The 20,587-nt window shown below is 37.5% G+C and overlaps 1 protein-coding gene across 2 annotated transcripts; it reads left to right on the top strand.

Annotated features, from left to right (window-relative positions):
• The first annotated feature begins 273 nt into the window (after nt 1-273).
• slc51a (solute carrier family 51 subunit alpha) lies at nt 274-19,538 on the top strand. Of its 2 annotated transcripts, XM_052014161.1 has the most exons (8): nt 276-753; nt 4,115-4,269; nt 5,977-6,050; nt 7,403-7,561; nt 9,139-9,250; nt 10,329-10,475; nt 17,545-17,650; nt 18,281-19,538. In XM_052014161.1, exons 1-8 carry the CDS (start codon nt 678-680, stop codon nt 18,409-18,411), a joined length of 960 nt encoding a protein of 319 aa, XP_051870121.1. In that variant the 5' UTR covers nt 276-677; the 3' UTR covers nt 18,412-19,538. The 2 variants fall into 2 exon arrangements, with proteins under 2 accessions (XP_051870122.1, XP_051870121.1); XM_052014162.1 differs by lacking the exon at nt 7,403-7,561 and having other exon boundaries at nt 274-753.
• Nucleotides 19,539-20,587: the final 1,049 nt, after the last annotated feature.

Below are 20,587 nucleotides of genomic sequence, written 5' to 3'. Positions count from 1 at the left end.
CTGGTGCTAACTGCTACACTACCGTGCCTGAACCAGGTGGGGAGGTGGAAGGAATGGGAGGGATGAAGGGAGAAGAAAACTAGGTAGACAGGTAAGTGCGTGTGGGAGGAGAGCACCGGGGGTGTGGCTTACATGGAATTGGAAAATATAATACCCATAACCATTGGGTTGTAAGTTACCCAAGCGGAATATAAGATGTTGTCCTTCCAATTTGCATTTGGCCTCTCTGTAGCAACAGAGAAGGCTGAGGGCAGACAGGTCAGTGTGGGAGCGGGAAAGGAAGTAAAAACAACCATTCAAGCTGATGTTAGTTTTGAGTTCGCTGCCAGTCAATGCGTTGGGCAGGGCTGCAGTTGCCTGGTAACGTTTGATGTCGGCCAATGCACTCCCGGCCATTGCACTCTGATCACCTGAACTTCTGAGATGTGGAGGGTGCCCTGCTTTCAATTTTTAATTGCTGGGACATTTCAGTTTTAGGAGGGGTTGGATTATATTCTCTTATTGCTTTACAACTTTAGGAATTGATGCTTATCTGCAAAAGAACGTGGACGCCGAGTAACGGAAAATGACTCAAGCCAACCAGCTCAGTGCAGCTGGAGTCAGGCAGGCGGGCGGAGGGGGCACCGATCCCGGGAATCTCAGCAGCAAAGTCCAGTCGCAGTCTGTGTGCCGGAGAGATGACTGACGCCCGAAACGAGAGCCTGGAGTTTTACTGCGGCTTCAGCCCTCCTGTAGCCGCAGAGATTTTACGGAGTGAGTATGCAAACTGTAGCTCAGCTCTACCCGTCGGCGCAGTGCAGGGAGAACGGTCTTTGTGTCCGCTGCACCCGGACTGCCCGGGCGACGGCTTTGTGGGCTTCGGTCTGCACGGGCATCAAGGTGCCCAGAGCCGCTCCAGTCGCTGAGCCCCAGTGCACGGGGATGGGCGGCTGCTGATGGGAGGACCGGGTTCTGTGCCACCGGTGAGGGACATCTCAAGGGTCCCGCACTCTGACCGGACAGGAGCGCCCCACAACCCTCCCGAAACAAGTCCTGCGGTTGTTGTGATGAAAGTCAGGAAACAGCTTACACTGAACTTTCAGAGATCAGTGCAACAAACCTCAGCCAGTCGCACAGTAAAGATATACCCATGTCTTTTATTTCTCGAAGCGTTCGATATCGATCATCTTTTACTACTTATTTTTGTTTTAACCCTGAATCTATCCCAGCTATGCTAATTGTAATGCCCACCTTATAGAGCAGGTCAAGAGTTAACTAAACTCTATTGTCAATTCCATAACTTATTTCCAACAATTCCTCTATTGATGCTGTCAAATACTAAGGATGCATTTACAACTGTAGTGCGCTGTTGTTGCGGTTGGCACCCAACTGTAGTTACAGTGTACGTTGCTCAAACAGGACAACCGAGTGGGGTTTTATCCTTCATGGCTGTGCTTCACTTTGGAGTCAATCAGAGTCCTTGCATCTACTTTTTTGCTCTAGGTTCAAAATTGTTTTTGTTTCAAAGTGTTGTTGAACTGGTGGATTATGAATTAAAAGTGAACGAGCAAGTGATGTTAAAATTAGTCGCACACCTTTGAAAAAGTACTGCTTCTGGCGATGATTCCCGAAAATATCTAAGAGCTGGATAATAAAACAGAAAAGTCAGTACTTCTGGAGCAACCCACTGGCTGGCAGCCTTGCCTGAGCAAGGGCTAGGCGAAAAAACTAAGAATCACAGAAAGTGGATGTTGTTTTGAAAATAATGAACAAAATACACACAGCTGATGAAAGTATATTTTAAAAGTTATTTGCAAATAAGTATTTCAGTGCAGGTTGGATCTGCTTTTTCCCCCAACCTCACAATTCTGAGATATGCAGATAATCTCAGATGTGCTCATTGCTTCAGCTGTTTTGTAAAATAAACCCATTTTGACAGGCTTCATAATTAATAAACACATTTCAACTGCACTATGACCTCATTGTTGCACAAATGTTACCAGTGATTGGAAAACATTGCAAAAAAAATGGGGTTGTCATTTAATTTAACAGAAGAGAGATGTCTTTTTCATGAGGAAGGAAGAATAACAGATTTGAGCTTTTGTGGTATTTGTATGATTCAATGTACTTCCATCAGTGAATGATTTAGATGAAGTGGAGTGATTATTGTTGTGTGGTGACAATATAGAATTTTTTCCTTAGTTTTTCCTAACTGTTAAATACTTGGGAATAAAGCCTTAGAGAATCACTCAAAAATAAAGTTTCTAAACACAACAACATTTACAGACTATGTTGAACAGTTACCAAGGAAATTGTGGCTATTTCATTTTTCTACAGTGGAAAAACTATACAGTATATCCACAAATAAAACTAGATCTGTCTAGCTTCAGGGACACTCTGGCTTTAAGCGGTGTAGGATTTTCATGAGAAAATGAGGGGGAGGCAATAACATAGCACTGGAAAAATACTTCATAAGCAGTCTGGAAATCTCTTGACTTCCCAAATAGCCAGACCACCCTGTTCACTTCTTTCCCCACCTCACGCCATGCCTCTCTTTTGACATTAATTGCTCTGTTCTAGAAGATACTAATTCGATAGTTATAAAATATACCAAATCAGTATACTTATGCTTGACTACTGATTCTCAAAAGTATCCACTTGAAATTTAGACTCACATTTACACTTTGAAGAAAAAAGTAGATGATTGAATAAATGTAACTTCCTCCATCCCATTTAACATCCGTTGACAGGACATTTCTGCAAGTGGTTATATACCTGTCTTTCATATCACTTACAGTGTATTTTGCATTAGTTTGCAATCATTTCCTTTAATACCCTTAAGACATTATGGCAGACATTGATATTATTACATTCCTAACCAGTGGAACTATTTCTTGAAATTATCTGCTCCTGCCAAAATAAATCCACTTGGCTTTAAACATTAATGTAATTGCATGATATTTGGTGTATGATTTATTCCTCAGAAGTACTTGACATTAAGACATCCCCAAGACTATATGTTGTTGAGGATCATTAAGGAGTATTTCTTTAAACTCAGATTGTCTTCTCAGAAGCATGAAGTTAATTTTCAGAGGTTAGTTGGCTGAGTAAAATGAATGCTTAGATTATGTTGCAGTATTTCTTAATCTCACTGTCATTATTTGATATTGAGGAAATTTTTTTCCTCACACAAACAATTGTTAGATTGTTGAATGCAATTTCATAAAGTGGACAACGTGTCCTTAGCTTTTAAAAAATGAAATGGAAAAATAAATGAAAAAATTAATTTATATTGCAAAATAGGATTATAGGAATAACTCTTTGAAGGAGCCGGTGCTGACCCAATAATATAACAGGCCTTCTTCTATGGTGTAAAACTATGAATACTTAATTGAACTAAAAAAAAATCATTATAATTCCTCTCAGTAATAATTAAACATGTTTTTCTTATGAGAAAATGATAATTAACAACAGTCTATTTTGCCCAATTGGCTCTTGCCAGTATTTATGCTCCACACAAACCTCTTTCAGTCTTACTTCATGTAACCCTATCTACACGTTGTTCCAAAAAAACAACTTCATGCCTGTCATTTACTTGTTTAAAAAAAACTTGATGAAAACATTTGGAAAACTAGTGCTATAAGCTGCCAATCCAGTGAAACTAGACTTGTGCAACCCAGTTAGTGGCATTTAGGAATTAAGTTGTAATATTTGGGGTTTCTGCCCTGTCTCCCTTGCCCTGGAAATGGAAGCCAAAAATTCCTGTTTTCTGTTGAGTTTTAGGAAATAAATATCACTTCTGGGGAAGAATGTCATACAATTACTGAATCGACTTTAGAAATCTACCGTGCGTATAATTAGCTGTAATTACTCATTGGCAAGGGAGGAAATTAACAAACTCTGGTTCCATTTCCTGGTCAATATGCTGCATTTCAGGTAGATAAGACATTTTACATTATTGTTATAATCTTAATAAGTGAAATATGACCACCCACTCCACTTCAACAGCACTTTAATTTTGGAACCAATGTTTTGCATCTGCTCATCATAAGAACAAATATGAAAACTGAAGATTGTACATGGATTATCAATGGAGACAGCTCATTTCAAGTAACTAATGCTTTCCCCCCAACAGATCTGAATTTGCCTGCTGTCATTCTATACAGTGTTCTCACTCTAATGGCTGTAATTGCAAATCTTGTGTATTTTGAGGAAGTTATCTACCTGTTGAGGAAAGTCCCGTCTACAAACAGGAGAGCAACTATTATGTGGGTCAGCGGGGCTGCACCGGTAAGTATCTTTACAACATCCAGCTGGGAATTTCAATTTTTTTCAGCAAATGCCTTCAATTCATCATAAATTTTCAATAATCTTCCTTCCCTATTTTGCCTTAATACATTTCATCCAAGGTTTTTCAAAGTGAGAAACCTTCCTGTATAAATTGTATGAGCACAACTTGGGATTCTATTTTAATAGAGCTGAGGACTAGTGGGTTTTAATCAGTTGGATTGTGGTGGTGGCCAGCCAGTGATTTGGTGGAGAACTGCCGGCTATCTGTAGTACGTGTGACAGCAACTTCCGGACTCTCATCACTATTCCCTGCAGCATGCAAGTAAGGGACACAATGGAAGTGAGGACAGGGTGCATCTAACATCTCGCTCTGCCCCTGAATGGCATTGAGCCCAAGGACATTCCATAATTCTGGTGCTGAGGGGCTGGATCTTCTTATTTGCCCCTCATCCTTACGCCATCCATAGCTAGTGTATATAGAGCTGCCCAATCCATTTGACTGGGGTAGGTGCAGCTAGTTTTTTTAACTTTGCTTTATTTAATATTATATTTTTCAATTAATGTGCTTTTAAATGCACATATATTTTAAACTGTGGGGCTATGGGCTTGTGCTGGTGGCTGGTTAGATAGTCATAGAGTAATACAGTACAGAAAAAGGCCCTTTGGCCCACCAGATCCATGCTAACTATCAGGAGCCCTCCTATACTAATCCCATTTACCAGTACTTGGTCCATATCCCTCTATGCCTTGGCTATTTAAGTGCTCATCTATATCAAGAATGATTTGGCCCAATGTGTTTGTGCAAAATTCCTCCCTTTCTTCTCTAACCTTCCCAACACTGCACCCACCAGTCTCCCACTTCCAACCCCTTTTTAGCACAGTGTTAAAACATTTACTTTAAGCAGATTAAAATAAATGAAATGAGTGCCTTAAATGTTTGCATTTACTTTTCCTTGGTTTAATTTCAGGACCTTCTCATTTCATGGTCCTTCACAAGAGTGCCCAAAGTTGTACTTAAGATAACAGTGCAAACATAAGTAAATTCTGAACATGATTAAAATTTATACAACTCATAAAAATGGAAGCAGGAATAATTGAAACGGTCCCACATGCCTGCTCTCTCATTCAATAAGATCAAGGTTAATCTTTTATCTTAGCATCATTTTCTTTCATTTGGTCTGTATTTCTGGATCAATAAACTCAGTGACTGAGCCTCTGCAGCCCATGAGGGTTGAGAATTATGAAGATTCTGTTCTCTTGGTGGAGGAATTTCTCCTCACGTGCGTACTGAAGGGCTGACCTCTGATATTGAGACCATGACCTCTGATTCTGGACACCCAGGTCAGGGGAATCAAATTCCTTGCAGCTACCTTGTTAACCCTTCAATGAGTTTGCTATGTTTCAAAGAATCACCTCTCATTCTGCTAGACTGCTTAACAAATCCATGTCTCAGGAACCAATCTGCTGAACCAGGAATCAACCTGCTCATTACTTAAAATGGGAATAAACACTCCAAATCAATTAGGCTTACATTCCATTAGTTATCTTGTAGAAATTAGGCTTGCATTCCATTAGTCATTTTGTAGTCATCAGTGTAGAAAAACAGTGTATTTTTACGCAGGTTATATGGAAATCCTTTTTTCAATACTAATCAAGCGATAACTTTTAATATATTTAAACATAATAGTTCTTATATTTTTGTTTTAGGTGATAGCATCCACATCTTGTATTGGCATGTGGGTTCCTTTGGCATCAATGATCACAGATTTGACAACAGCAGTGTATGTATTTCTTTTGAGGTTTTCATTCATCTAATCTGTCATTTTAGATTAAAAAGTTATTTTAAAGATAAGGTCATTAATTCAGATCTCAGAATACATTAAATTTTAATATTCTGCATTTTGGGAAACACCATCAAAATCATATACTATTCATCAAACAAAATAAAGAGCCCTTCAATTAGAGGTCTTGTTTTTATACAGAAATATTACTTGAATGGTTACTGAAGGTGTGAATGTTTCCTTAGAATCTCTGATAAGAATTTTTAGGTACTGAACAAAAAAGAATTAAAGATGACAGCTACCAATAAATTTTGAACAATTTTCCGTGGCAAGATCCAAGGTGAAAATGGGAATGGAAATAATATGATTTCTTTTCAGATTTTTGTTTTGATTTTGAGGAACAGCATAATAGTCAGTTTATTTCATAGAATGGTACAGGGTCTAAATTGATGGCATTAGATTACAAAATGGGTAATTTCACAATTGTGAGGGCAGTGCTCACTATGAATGAGGGTTGAAGATAAGGTCATAATTTTATTTTCCTGAATCTCCTTCTAAGGGCAGATTGACACATAGACTTTTAGATTTGAAACAATCCCCGAAGTGTCAGAATCAATGTCAATCTCTAGTATTCACAACAGAATACTTAATTAAGTTCTCAAATTTTCTTGGACTTCTGCCAGTGAAGCAGACAATTGTTCTCAGATATAAGGAAAGCAGCAAAGAGTTGCTTGATAGTGAGTCCGGGATGAACATCATTCCAATTTCCTCTCTTGCTTACCTATGGCAATATTTAGTTTCTGCTTACCATGACCTGACAGTAGAATGAGTGAGGTTGACAGCTCAAGGTTGTGCAGAAAATACAAATGCAGCACATCACCTTATGTGCACTCACTGTTATGCTTGCTAAGTTGCTTTGTTTCAATAGCACAAATTATGTCTGACTTCTCTTGAAAAGGAAGTTTTGTATTCCTACTGAAGCATTTCTTCTCTTAATTAATATTAGAACTAGTGCTACCATATAATTCAAGGGGATAAGCCTTCCAAAGTGTTCACTCTCCCGTATAACTGATCACAAAAACACAGATGTTAGAAGTTTTGCAATATTAGCTACCAAGTTTTCTTTGACTAGAAATCTTAGGAACATGATAGAACCTGACTTCAGAATTATCTTGAGTGGAGAAATGCCCAAAGCAATTGGTAAACCTCCATGGAAATTTAAGTCTGTGTTAAATGCAGTACATTGTGCAGTTTTCATGATTGTGCAACAAGTATATAGGCTACAAGGCCATTTAAATGAAGAGTATTTTGGAGGATAAATTTCTTGGTTTATTTTGTTATTGTATGGATAGATACTTTGCAATTGTTATCCATAAGTTCCAGCGGATGATGATACAAGAATTTGGAGGTGATGAAGCATTCCTGAAACATTTTGAAAATACTCCTGTGAAGATTAGTACAGGGCCTTGTTGTTGCTGCTGCCTATGCTTGCCTTTTGGAAAAATTTCAAGGTAAGTTTTTAGACTTCATTGAGGGTGATGCTCTTAGACTATGGCCTGTTATTATTCCCTTTACAGAATCACACAGTATATTCTGAGTTATTGAAGCCAGAGTTTATAACGCTGAGCTGCAGATGTTTGTTCAGCTTAGTTTGGAATCTGGGCAATAATCCACCCCACAATGATGGAATCAGATTTTTGCCTCCAGCATTCCATCATGGTGGGTTGGATTGTTTAGTTCCGCTTGAAATGTGTTTATGTGACATCAACTTCGTCCTTTCAAGTTTCACACAAACACATCTTATAATTCAATACTAGAATAGAAAAAGCCAGCTCTACTATTAAGTTAGATCATGGCTAATCTACATATTTTGAGGTAATTACCTCCTTCCCTGCTTTTATTTCATATTCCATAATACTCTCACCTAACAGAAACATATCAAATCCAAGTTTGAAATTTTCGATTGACCTGGCTTCAGCATTTGTGACACTGGTGGAGTAAGATACAAGTGTTGCATTGATGCGTAATAAGTTCTCCATGTTTGTGGGGTTGAGACATATTAAAGATTTGCTATTGGAGTCTTTGCTCTTCACAGTTTTTTTAGCTGATAGAGTTTTTAGTTCCATTCTCCAATATTGCCAGAAAAAGTCATCCAAAAATGCCAAGTCCTATACTATATCATTTTAGAAATATTCAACATAGGTCAAATATTCTGAATAATAATATGTACATTGCGAATGTACCTGTTCAATAAAATTAATAACAAATATGGGTGGATGGACACCATTGTGATCTTTTTGCTAATTTTAAAAATGCATTGTGAAATTTTCTCTCAAAACTACAATTTTACCCCTATTCCTACAATCTTTCTTGTAAGCACTTGCTCAGGTTGAGGTAGAGCTCTGAGAGTTTAGACAGCATTTGACATCCAACCAAAGTGTTAATTGTTCAAGTGAATTTAAATAATAGGATATTTGTCTACTGATTTTCACATTACAACAGACTCTGCAGAAGAGATAAGTTAATATCATTTGAGCTTCAAAATCCAAACTCCATATATGCCAAAGTTAATGTATAAATATACTACCAGTTTGTCCTTAATATATTTTTTAAATAATAGTTTGATACTTTTAATACTTCCCAGATGTTTTGGAATATTTGTGAATGTCAGTGGCATCACAGGCATTCGCTTTCAGTGAGAGCTTTGACATCAGGTGTGACTGGTGTGGGATCTCACCAGCTATCAAGACTTTTCCAGGGCACAGTCAGCCACTTATGGCAGGAGAGACCATTGACAGCATTCAGCCACACCAGTGATCTGGTAGTGAGCCTCCCAGCGGAAGCCTGTGCCTGTGACTATATTGGAAGAGGCAGCATGGTGCAAGGTCAGGCAGCAACTGACCTTGGGGTCAGCAAAAGATCTGCCCCATTAGCAACATAAACATTCCAAGGCATTTCTCAGTGTGTCCAATTGTCCCTTAACATTAATATGTAAATAGAAACAAAACTAATGTTTTATTTTTAGATTTTTTATTTTTGCCATTTTTAGATGTGGAAATGTGATTAATATCTGCTTCTTTGTTTTTAGGCGCCTGATGTTCATGCTGAAATTGGGAACATTTCAGCTGGCTTTCTTACGTCCAGTTCTGATGATCTTCACATTGGTCCTTTGGGTGAATGGGACCTTTAGTCTTGATGATGTATGTAATAGTTTCACTATCCAGTTAGCTCCTCAGTTACAAAGAAATTGCTAATTTATTGACATATTTCAAGCAACAGGATGGAAATTACCCTACATATATGGTCTGATGATTAAGTAACACAATTTATAAAGATTACTTTTCTCAGTTAATCCTGAAATTATTTCTTAAAACTTGACAACATAATTTCTGAACTGTACAGTTCAGTGAGAATAAACACATTAAATGTGCAGCTGTATGAAGTGATCTGAACAAGAAAATGTGTTTACTGAATACTTGGCTTAGAACTGTGAACACTGCACCCATCTTAGAATTTTGTCCCATGATTACCAGGAATATCCACACAGACACTTGACTCCACACAAACTGAATTAGTAACTGGCAAGTGAAAGCCAGCTATAACCTTGTAAGGAAGCTGGAGGAAAGCTCTCTTTCATGAAATGTTGATGTCTCTCACAAGGCCAATGTTTATTGTGCATCCCAAATTTCCCTTACCAAAAATAAACTTTATTCGTAATAAAAATATATACAAAAGAATAAACATTGCAAAACTCCTTACATTTCTAGTGTCATTTGATCAATACATTCAGTAGAGTTAACCCATATTTTTTACATAGCACCATTGCCACTCATGTTGCCCCCTGGGGTGATATGCCCTTTCATTGAACAAATTGACCCTGAATGAGGTGGTTTTCTAGGTTATTTAAGAAGACATTTAAGAGCTAACCAGATTACAGCAGGTCTAGAGTCATATTTAGAAGAGGTAAGGATGACACATTCACTTGTCCAAAAGATATAAGTAAACCAAATGAGTTTTACAAAAATATCTGGTAGTTTAAGACCACCATCACTAAAATTATCTTTTTTCATTCCAAACTTTATTAAGTTATCTGAACTTAATTTTCCTAGTGCCTTGATGGGATTTGAACTAATGTTGCCAGATCATTCGTCAAAGCTGCACTTCCCCTTTTACTCTGATTAAATGCAATGTAAAGGTAATTTAATTTATGATATAGAACTCACAATAGATGGAAATATTTTTAATAAACATAACAGCATATATTCTATTATTTTCCAGCTTACACCTAGTGGACCTGCGATATGGATTAACACTTCCCTCGGCGTCTCCACAATAATTGCATTGTGGCCAATTGGAATCGTTTTTAACAAAGTCAAAGGGGAACTTAAAAATCAGAAGATAATCCCTAAATTCACCCTTTATCAGGTATGAATGGACTCTATGCAGGGTTTTTAAGTAACCATATTGTTTGCGTTTCATTTCTTAAAAAATAAGAACAAATGTTAGTTAACAACATAACTTGAATGTCACTGAACGTAAAATATATGGGACCACTGAAGAAAGTAAAAGTCAAAGGATAGTAACATTTTAAAAGCTTGTATAAAATAAGTTTGTCAAATTGATTCTTCTGAGCTGATATTATTTATCTTGTGTGATCTGACTGGATTGGCATATCAAAGGGTTACCAATTACTATTTAAACCAAGAGACAATTTCACTAGTGGTTATATAGGCTAGTGAACACGTTCTATCATGTGCTTCTAAAGGAGGAAGATAGCACACCGTTAGGCAGTGTTATTGCAAATTATTTCATTTTTTAGATAACCATAAGTTCTTGACCTGAACGTGTACTTGAATTATTCACATTGATCAAGAGGAAAATCTTACACTTCTATGTTCTTTTCCACAATCCTATGGGATAAAAATCCAGGGAGTTTCTTTTGTTACTTTGATGATGAAATCATCAGTCCTAACTGGGGAGCTGGAAGTACAAGGAACACATCATCTCTTAAAATTTACTGGATTTTGTAAGGCAGCCTTAAGGCTATACAGGTGGCCAAGAATGTTCCTTCTTTGAAAATAGATGCTAATGCAGTCAGTTGTTATGTACTGAAATTTCTTGGCATGTCTCCAGCTGGAGTCAGTAAGCCTACCCTCTCTCCGGCTGTGACTGTAGAAAAAAAGGAACAAAGGCTACCAAAAAAAAAATCTGGAGCTGAATGCTGAAATGGAGGATCAGAATCAGGTTTATGATCACTGTTCCTGTACCTCCTCCCTGATGGTAGTAATGCAAAGAGAGCATGACCCGGATGGAGAGGGTCCTTTCTGATGGAAGCTGCCTTCTTGAGGTACTGCCTCTTGAAGATGTCGTCGATGGTGGAGGGGGTTGTGCCCGTGATGGAGCTGACTGAGTCTACAACCCTCTGTAGCCTCTTTCAATCCTGCACATTGGAGCCTCCATACCAGGCGGTGGTGCAACCAGTCAGGATGCTCTCCATCATACAGCTGTAGAAATTTGCAAAGGCCTTTGGTGACATAACAAATCTCCTCAAACTCGTAACGAAGTAGAGCCGCTGGTGTGCCTTCTTCGTGATTGTTTTTGTAATCCGTTATAATCTGAAAAGAGAGACAATGGTAAAATAAGAGAGAATATATAAGAACAAAAGAAATAGAAACAGGATAAGGCCATTTGACCCCTCGCCTGCTCAATCATCGAATGATCAAGACTGATCTTCCACCGCAGCATAACTACCCTGTTCTAATTTCATTTCCCTTGATTTTCTTTATGTACATAATCTTGTCAATCTCTGTCTTGAATATACTGAGGAAATAGGTTTATGACAGTGCAGCATCTAACTGGTTAAGGCCTGCAAGAATTTTGTATGTTTCAATGAGATCACCTTTCATTCTTGTAAAGTCAAAGAGTGTAAGCCCAAGTCTGCTTAACTTCACCTCATAGGTCAATAACCCTGTCCTTTTAATCAATCTGGTGAACCTTTGTTGCACTCCTGTCACAAGTAGGTACTTCTTTCGGGAGGGAGACCAAATCTGTGCTCTGTATTCGAGGTGCACTCTTCACAGGGTGCTGCATAATTTCAGTAAGACACCTTTACTTATGAACTCAAAAGCTCTTGCATCAAAGGCCAACATACTGTATGCCTTCCTAATGGCTTGCTGTACTTGTGCATTAACTTCCAGTGATTTATGTACAAGGACATCCAGATTCCTCTGAATACTAACTCCTTTCGATCCTTCATTTGAAAAATGCCATTTTCACATTTTGTTCACCGAAGTGGATGACCTCACACTTTGCCACGTTATATTCCATCTGCTGTGACATTGCCCATTCACTAAGTCTGCCTTTCATCCACGTGAGGCCTCTCTGTAAGCTCCTCACAACAAACCATCACTCAACAAACTTGGATATATTATGTACAAACCCTTTATTCACATCCTTGCTATAGATTGTTTACAGCTGGGGCCCCAGCACCGAGCCTTGCATCACTACATTAAGTCACAGCCTTCCAACTCTGAAATGATCCATTCATTCGGACTACAGTAAAGCTCCAATATTCCAGCATCCTTTGTTAGTGCCAAGATCATGGAGTCACAAAGTCATGGTGTTGTACAGCACAGAAATGGCCCCTTTGGCTCACTACATCCATGCCAACCTTTTCACCCATCTACACTCATCCCATTTGCCCACATGAGGACCGTATCCTTCTATGCCTTGCTGTTTAATCAGACTAGCAAAGTTTCTGGACTACACAATGTTACTCCTACTAAAACCAAACATACTTCTAATTCAATTTTTTTTTACATGTTACACAGTAGTATAATAAATTTTCCAGTGAACCTGGTGAGATTAAAGGGAGCAGGAAATGTACAAAAACTCCAGACCCCAGCTCCAACTGCAAACCTACCGACATTCCTGGTGTTCCAGACCACAAACCTTGTACACTGGCATACTTTCCTGTTCCCTCTTAGTACTGATGCAGGATCTCGACCCGAAAAGCCAATTTAGATCTTTATTCCCCCACAGGTGCTGCTTGGCCTGCTGAGTTCTTCCAGCATTCTGCTTTTTTTGTTCTAAATTCCAGCATCTGTAGCCTCTTATGTCTTCATCCTTCAACAAACTTTGCTAATCTTTTCCTTTTTACACATCCACAGAATCTTTTGCACACTGTTTTCATGTTTCATGAAATTAGACAGATTCTTTGTGAGGAGAAAAGTACTGGTAAGATTGTGTTAAACAGAATCTCACTTGATTATGATTTCCTTGACTTGTCATCTGTGAGTTGAAGGAACCTAACAATTCATATCTGGTTTCAACTCATCAAATGCTTGTCTATCTTTTGAAAAATTGGAAATGCACTAATGAGGACAAATATTAATATTACAACTTGGATCACAAGGCAAATCTATTGCATCATAGTTTAAGCTATCATATTGGGTAGTGTGTACTCCTTAATGACAGATGCTGAAACTATCTATGGGATTGAGCCAAGTCTCTTGTATCTGCATGACATTCTAACAAAAAATGTTGTAGAAATCATCCTGCATTTGTCAGAGTCAGTTTCATCTCCTTTCATATGTTATCTGATAGCAACTTCCAAATAAAGGAGCCATTATCTAGTGTTATCACCCAATGTGCAGACTCTGTACACACAAGGACATTTATAAAAACTTTAGCCTTGGCAGACACAAAATTCACTTGGACATGATGAATTTCATTTACAAATCCTTTGTGACTTTTAAGTCACTTAGGCCTCCTCCTGCTCATGACTTGAGTTATTGTTCATTGCTCGGGAAATTGTCAAGGAAATCAAAAACAAAAGTAGGGAGGGTATGCTTTAGTTATATGGAGCATTGCTGAGAGTAGGGTACTGACTACAGTTTTGATCTCCTTATTTAAGGAAGGATTAGAAGCAGTTGAGAGCAGGTTTACTGGACTGACACTTGGAATGCTTGGGTTGTCTTATGAGGAAAGGTTGGATAGGCTCGGCCTGTATCTGGAGTTTAGATGACTTAATTGAACTTGAGGTGTCTTGACAGGGTGGATGTGGAGAGGATGTTTGCTCTGTGGGAGAACCTAGAACTAAGAAGCTCTGTTTAACAAAAAAAGATCGCCTATTTAAGACGGGTGAACATTTTTAATCTCAGAGGGCTGTGAATCATTGGAACTCTTCCTCAAAGGGCAGTGGAAGCAGAATCTTTGTATATTTTTAAGGCAGAGGTAGATAGATCATTAATAAGAAAGGGAGTGAAAGGTTACCAGAGTAGGTGAGAACGCAGAGCTGAAGTTATAACCAAATCAGCCAAGGAGCAGGTTCTCATAAGACAGAAAGTTGGACAGGTTAGGCTTGTATCCACTGGAGTTTAGAAGAGTACTTGATTGAACTATATAAAATCCTGAGAGGTCTTGACAGACGTGAAGAGGATATATCCTCTTGTGGGAGAGTCTTGAACTAGGTAATCCATTTATGACAAAGATGAGGCAATGTTTTTCCTTTCGGGGTGTTGTGAGTCTTCCTTGGGTGGTAGTGGAAGCAGAGTCTTCGTATCTTTTTAAAGCAGAGGGAAATAAGTTCTCAATAAGCAAGAGGGTGAAATATAACCATGGTATTTGGGAATGTGCAGTTGAAGTTTCAAGGAGGTCGCATCTGAACTTAGTCAATGGTGGAGCAGGCTCCAGGGGCCAAGGGGCCTACTCCTGCTCCTAATTTGTATGTTTGTATGTATCAGTTGACAGTGTATGTGTCTTACATTACTTTGTGACTTCATTGCCACAAGTGTTAACATCCATTATTTTATGTTGCTTGGTTTGAATACAGGTAGTGCATCTGTATGCATGTAAGCTGTGAAACCTTTCATGAGTCTTGGTGCAATGTTGAGTACAAAGTCAAGCTCCTCAGCATGACAACTTCTGGAATGGAGCGGAGGAGAATATTCTGCTGGGGGAAATACCATGACAAGTGTGATTGGTTCAGAACATCACCCCACATCATACTGGCTAGACATATTAGGATAGCTACCTCTGCCAACAGTTCAATACTGATGGGTCACATGTGACATTCATAGATAAGGGAATGAGCTGTTGTAACAACTAGTTAGGTGGGGAAGGTTATGGGGAAGAGTTGCTCCCCTCTTCTAATATTAAGAAGGGCATTGACCTGACGATTGTACAGAAGGGTGAGTGACAATATTGATTTACTGATGATTATCTGGAAGTGTCATTTGTAAAGGGAGTCAGCAATAATTTTTGAATTGTCTGTCCCTTGACTTCTTATGTTTCTATCATCTACATTCATGCTACCCCTAGATAGTGAACATGCAAAGTTTGAGGTATATACTTTGAAAAATACCAGTGCTTGGACTGTTCCTCGGGGCACCTGGGTTCGTGCTCTGCTTGTACTTTGCTTTTTTTATCCCCTTGATCAGGTATAATTCTGAAAGACCTGCTGACAGTCATGTTCATGATGAAAACATATAATTTGCAATTGTATATTATGAAACACAATTTATATTTGAGATTATGGGGCTATACAGTGACATAGGCTGCTGTGAGGTCTATAACTACCGACCAATTTGCTGCCTCATTTCAAATCTATTCTCCATGTGGGTCATGTAACATGCCAATGGTGCATCACTTCTTCCCAGATCCAGCTTACTCTTTTGAGAACTAGGCTCAGTGCTGGTTTCTGATCCATTCAGCATTATTCTGTGTATATGCTCATGCAGTATGTACAATAATTAATCAGATGGGTCATTTTTTTTGGGATCCTCTAGTGATTTGTTAGGTTTCAGGATGGTAATGACTGAAGCTTTTCTTCAGATTTTTGGGAGCCTGCTGTTTCTAGACATTGTGCATGAATTGTCATAGCTAACTTTTAATTATGATACCAGGATTGGTAACAAAATGGGAATAAGTTATTTGGTCTGGTAGCTTTGCCAGACTTGATCACTTTATGAGCCACGTCAAACTCATTGCCAGAAAAAGAATTGTTTAAACTGTGGTTGACTGTAGGTGATTTAAATTGTTCTTGGATTAGCTGTTCGATTAGTTCAATATATTGCTTTATGCCTTTGCTCTGTTTGTTGTTACTGCACAGTTTTTTTGCCATGGAGTTTGCTGACACAGGTGCAATTTTTTTTGTTGCAGCTTAACCTGTAAGGCAGTTAATGGTGCACTATACTTGTCTACTTGATTAGAATCATATCCAATGCTTCTACTGCAATAAGCATCTCTCCTTGTCAATGTGTTCAAGGTTGTGGCCAGCTTTTCTGAGGTTTTTTACAGTTGCAGTATTGTCTCATTGCTTGATGATGTTAAAGAGCATATGCAGTACTTGTCTCAACATGGAACATAGAGGCTTCTGTACCCACTTGATACACAGATTTTAGCTGTTACAATTAAGTGGTTTATAAATGTAATGTGGTCTTCATCAATGTTGTTTTCTTTTTTTACTCTCTCTCTCAAGGTTATCCTCTGGTATTTCTGCAAATCCTTCTCAATGTTGCATTCTGGAGAGATCTGGGCAAAAAAATCATATTTTCAAAGTGGATAATTGATGCTTTGTGCTTAGAGGTGGAAACTTGTCAAGTGTTTTCCCTACTTGTGTTTTGCTTGAGCAGTCCTTCCATTGGAGAAGATCGAAGTTTGTCTAAGTGTTCTGGCATCCAGAGTGGAAATTATTTGGATTTTCTCACTCAATGTCTAAGAGTAATAGTGTTAAGGTTTGCCCAAAGACAAAAAAATACCACCATTGCTGTTCTTAGTAGTGTATTCTACAACTTGGTATTGATATTATCAACTGAATCACCCAGTTATCTGGATTTTGAAAGGTACAGATGTGACTGACAATGCAATATGTAATGGCTTGTGTACATTCCCAATGAGTAAATGGACAGCATTCCATCTTGTTGTACCCTGGGTGGAGTTATACTACTAATTAGAATATGATTGGTCAGTTCTAATGAGGATTGTGAATAGTCTATAAAACCTGAAAGCTTTTGCCTGAATGCTTCATATTCTGCAAAAAATAATCAAAAAAACTACTGACGCTGTAAATCTGAAATAAAAAAAACAAAAAGTGCTGGAAATACTCAGCAGGTCAGGCAGCAACCTGTGGAGATAGAAACAGAGTAAACAATTCAAGTCAATGATCCTTTATTAGAACTCTTATCCTGCTGCGTTTCTTGAAAAAGAACTGTGCGTGGTTTCATTTCCTTGGTGATGTATTCCAGCACTGATTGTTTGAGCTGTTTAAGTCGGAGAACAGTCAAACCTTTTCCTCAATAATAAGAGGGGCTGCCTTCGTTTATCGTGTGGATACTACCAAACTGGGTAATTGGAATTAATTTGACTGGTCAGCCTCAGAAGTCAATAAGTCAACTTAAAGAAATTATAAAATTTTATTATTACCATATGAGTCCAATTCTTATCATTTAGGTTATACTTGTTGATTTTAATTTTCTGTTTTTTTCTTCAACAGATTTCATTCATTCTTACTCAGCTCCAAGCTGCCATTCTCAACATAACAGCATTGTCAGGAGGCATCGCCTGTGCACCTCCACTTTCACCAACAGCCAGAGCAGGATGTATGTTGTTTATCTACTATTTTAATTTTAATCTATAATAACTATAAATTTCCAAAAACATTATACCATTGAATATCAATCTGAATACCTGAACATTATGCTGCAAAACCGGAAAAGGTAGGCTTACGACACACTGGATTTACCATTAGCTCTACTAAACAAAAATATACCACATTCCTTCGAGTCAAAGAACATTACTGATGGGTGAAAATACTGAAGAACAGAATTTCTTTACTACCTGGTTGAGGAAAGAGCATGCAAGATTACTTGATACCAGCCAGATGAACTGTAATAATCTTTTCTGTTCTATACATTCCTATGTTCCAAAATAGTTCATTTTGGTACAAACAAAAATATGTTCTTCAGAAATAGATGGTATTTCCTAAGCCCCTGTTTTTTGCACAGGTCCTTTATAGCTTTAGCTCAGGTCAGAGATAGGACTATAAAATAGCAGAAAATTCTCCAACCAGCAGTTGCAGTGGGCAATCTTCCATGCTTGGGATGGAGACCCATAAAGTTATCCTTAAATATTGTTATCAGTGGCCTCAGTATCCTCTACTGCATTTCGTAGGGACATTTTCTTAAAATCTAAGTGTCTCAACTAACAAAATATACTTCTGTCTTTTTCAGATATGAACCAGCAGCTTCTCATAATGGAGATGTTTATTATAACTATGCTATCACGCATTTACTACAGAAGAAAATACAACCCCCTAGAAATAGATGAAATGCAACCTTCAATAAAAACACAAGTACCCTGAACCATGTGAATCATAGTATGGCATAAGGTAGAATCTCATGAGCATAAGGCAATAATTAAACATCTTTTACTGGATTTGCATTGAGGTATTGACAGTTTCTAGGTTCTCTTTCGGGCCTTCCTGTAACACCAGTCTGGCTTCTCAATAGCACAAAGAGGTTTGTTTAGATTCTGAAAGCTTTAACACTTGACTTAATTAATAGTTTTGTCAACCCAAAAATAACAGTGTTCAATACTATTACAGTAGTTTGGCCATGTTCCTCAATGGGATGGAAGTGTGCTTGTTATATCGTCTACAGGTCTACTCACGTAGCATTAACACACCAGATATCATGTCTACAGCAAGCTCTGGGCAGGAAATTATGGGCCTACTGCCTGAATTTTGTATTTTAATTGAAATGAATGAATGAAAAGTACAAAGACTGCGAAAGGCCTGTTTTATTCTTCACCAACATTTGTTGTTAATGGCATTTCATAACTAAACCACTACTTGGGGAGTCAATTTGTTCAAAACTCAAACCAGGGCTAGATAATTCCTCATTTAAGAGAGAGATCAATATATGAAGCTGAGGAAACTATGAATCTCACACACCCCACATCCCATAGATTTATAACTGAAAGAGGGATTATGAAATTATTGTTCATTCTGACTGAGAGTCACACGTAACGTTCTTTACTCTTAAAATTACTAACAATGTACATTTATTCAATATAATATAATGTTTATATCTCAGCTTTCCTGAAAATCAGCATCAGTTTTGCAAAACAAATTGTTGAAATCCAGTATGTATTAATTACACATTTTTACTGCTTTGAATTTTTTTCATAGAAGTTCTACACTGTAACTAATAATGTATAATCAAACAATTGAGGTACTAAAAACATTATGTTTGGATATTTGTATCCCATAATGAAGAAATAGTAAATTAAAGTTGGTAATATAATCTAGCTGTACATGAAAGACAAAAGCAAAGAATTTGAAGATAGCATCAGTTTATCAAATATCAGTTAATGTTATTTCATTACATTTAAACTTACTTGTATACATTCCTTACCCATATGCATTTGTAACTTTTGTGTGACATTAAGCTTGTATCTACTAATAAAATATAAACAATTTATTTTAAATTATTGTAGTCTCATAAATAAAGAACAACATATTGGTCATTGATATGGATGCATGCACCAAACAGTTAGAATCTCTGTGAGACTTTTACATTTACAGTGTAAGCATGTGAGCTGAGATCTTTGATCCGATTTCCCTAATATATTTTCTTGGATCAGTCATTTGAGTAAATGTCACATGATGACACATCTTTTAACCTTTGAATTAGTTACATGTTTATTACTCTTTAACACACGTTGCAACATGTCTTTCATGCTCGATAGTCAAAAAGTATAAGAGCAAAAAAGATAGTAAGAAAATGCAATTTTTAAATGGTGCTTACCTTTGTAGCTGTACTATGTGTCCTCGGTACAACTTTGATGAATTGTGCTTTTTATATATACAAAACTAAATCATCTCTTTTTATTTATGTCAGCATTTACTCTGTAGTTCTGGCTCCAATCTAAAAAGCATTCAGTTGAATGAATCAGTGACCAACTCTATGTAATTACTGTGTCACACTCTAATTACATTTGTAAGAAGCTGAACCAAATGTGCTAAATGCATAATAGATTTCTTTTTCCCTCATTGCTCAAATTGCAGGTTGTTTTATTTAACACAAAAGAATGCTGTCTGATTAAAATTAAGTTTTTCATTAATAAAGTACACATTGGTTGACATCTAAAAGACAATTACAGATATGCTTGAAAATTAAGTCACAAATGTTAAATGTGGAAGGTGTTAACCCTCCATGAACTGATGTGGCAAAAGCTTAGAATAGATGTAATTAACAGTAGTATCATGGTTTACCATGTCTGGTGATGTGATTAATGTTTAATTGCTAAATTATATCAAACTTCTGAGTAGGTCAGAGGTAACATTATTAAATTTTAACACCATGCATTATAATCAAAAGTGGTTTGATGTCATTTTCATGTAGGTAAAGAGGGAAACTCTGGAAATTATAAAATTCTCAATACATTGGTAATTGGTTTACTATTGTCACATGTACCGAGATACAGTGAAAAGATTTGTTTTGCATGCTATCCAGACAGATCATTCCAAACATAAG

This window comes from Pristis pectinata, chromosome 4 (assembly GCF_009764475.1).
Source record: "Pristis pectinata isolate sPriPec2 chromosome 4, sPriPec2.1.pri, whole genome shotgun sequence".
Lineage (NCBI taxonomy): Eukaryota > Metazoa > Chordata > Chondrichthyes > Rhinopristiformes > Pristidae > Pristis > Pristis pectinata.
Note: the sequence above shows the minus strand (reverse complement) of the source record. Positions and strands in the feature narration are given on the sequence as shown.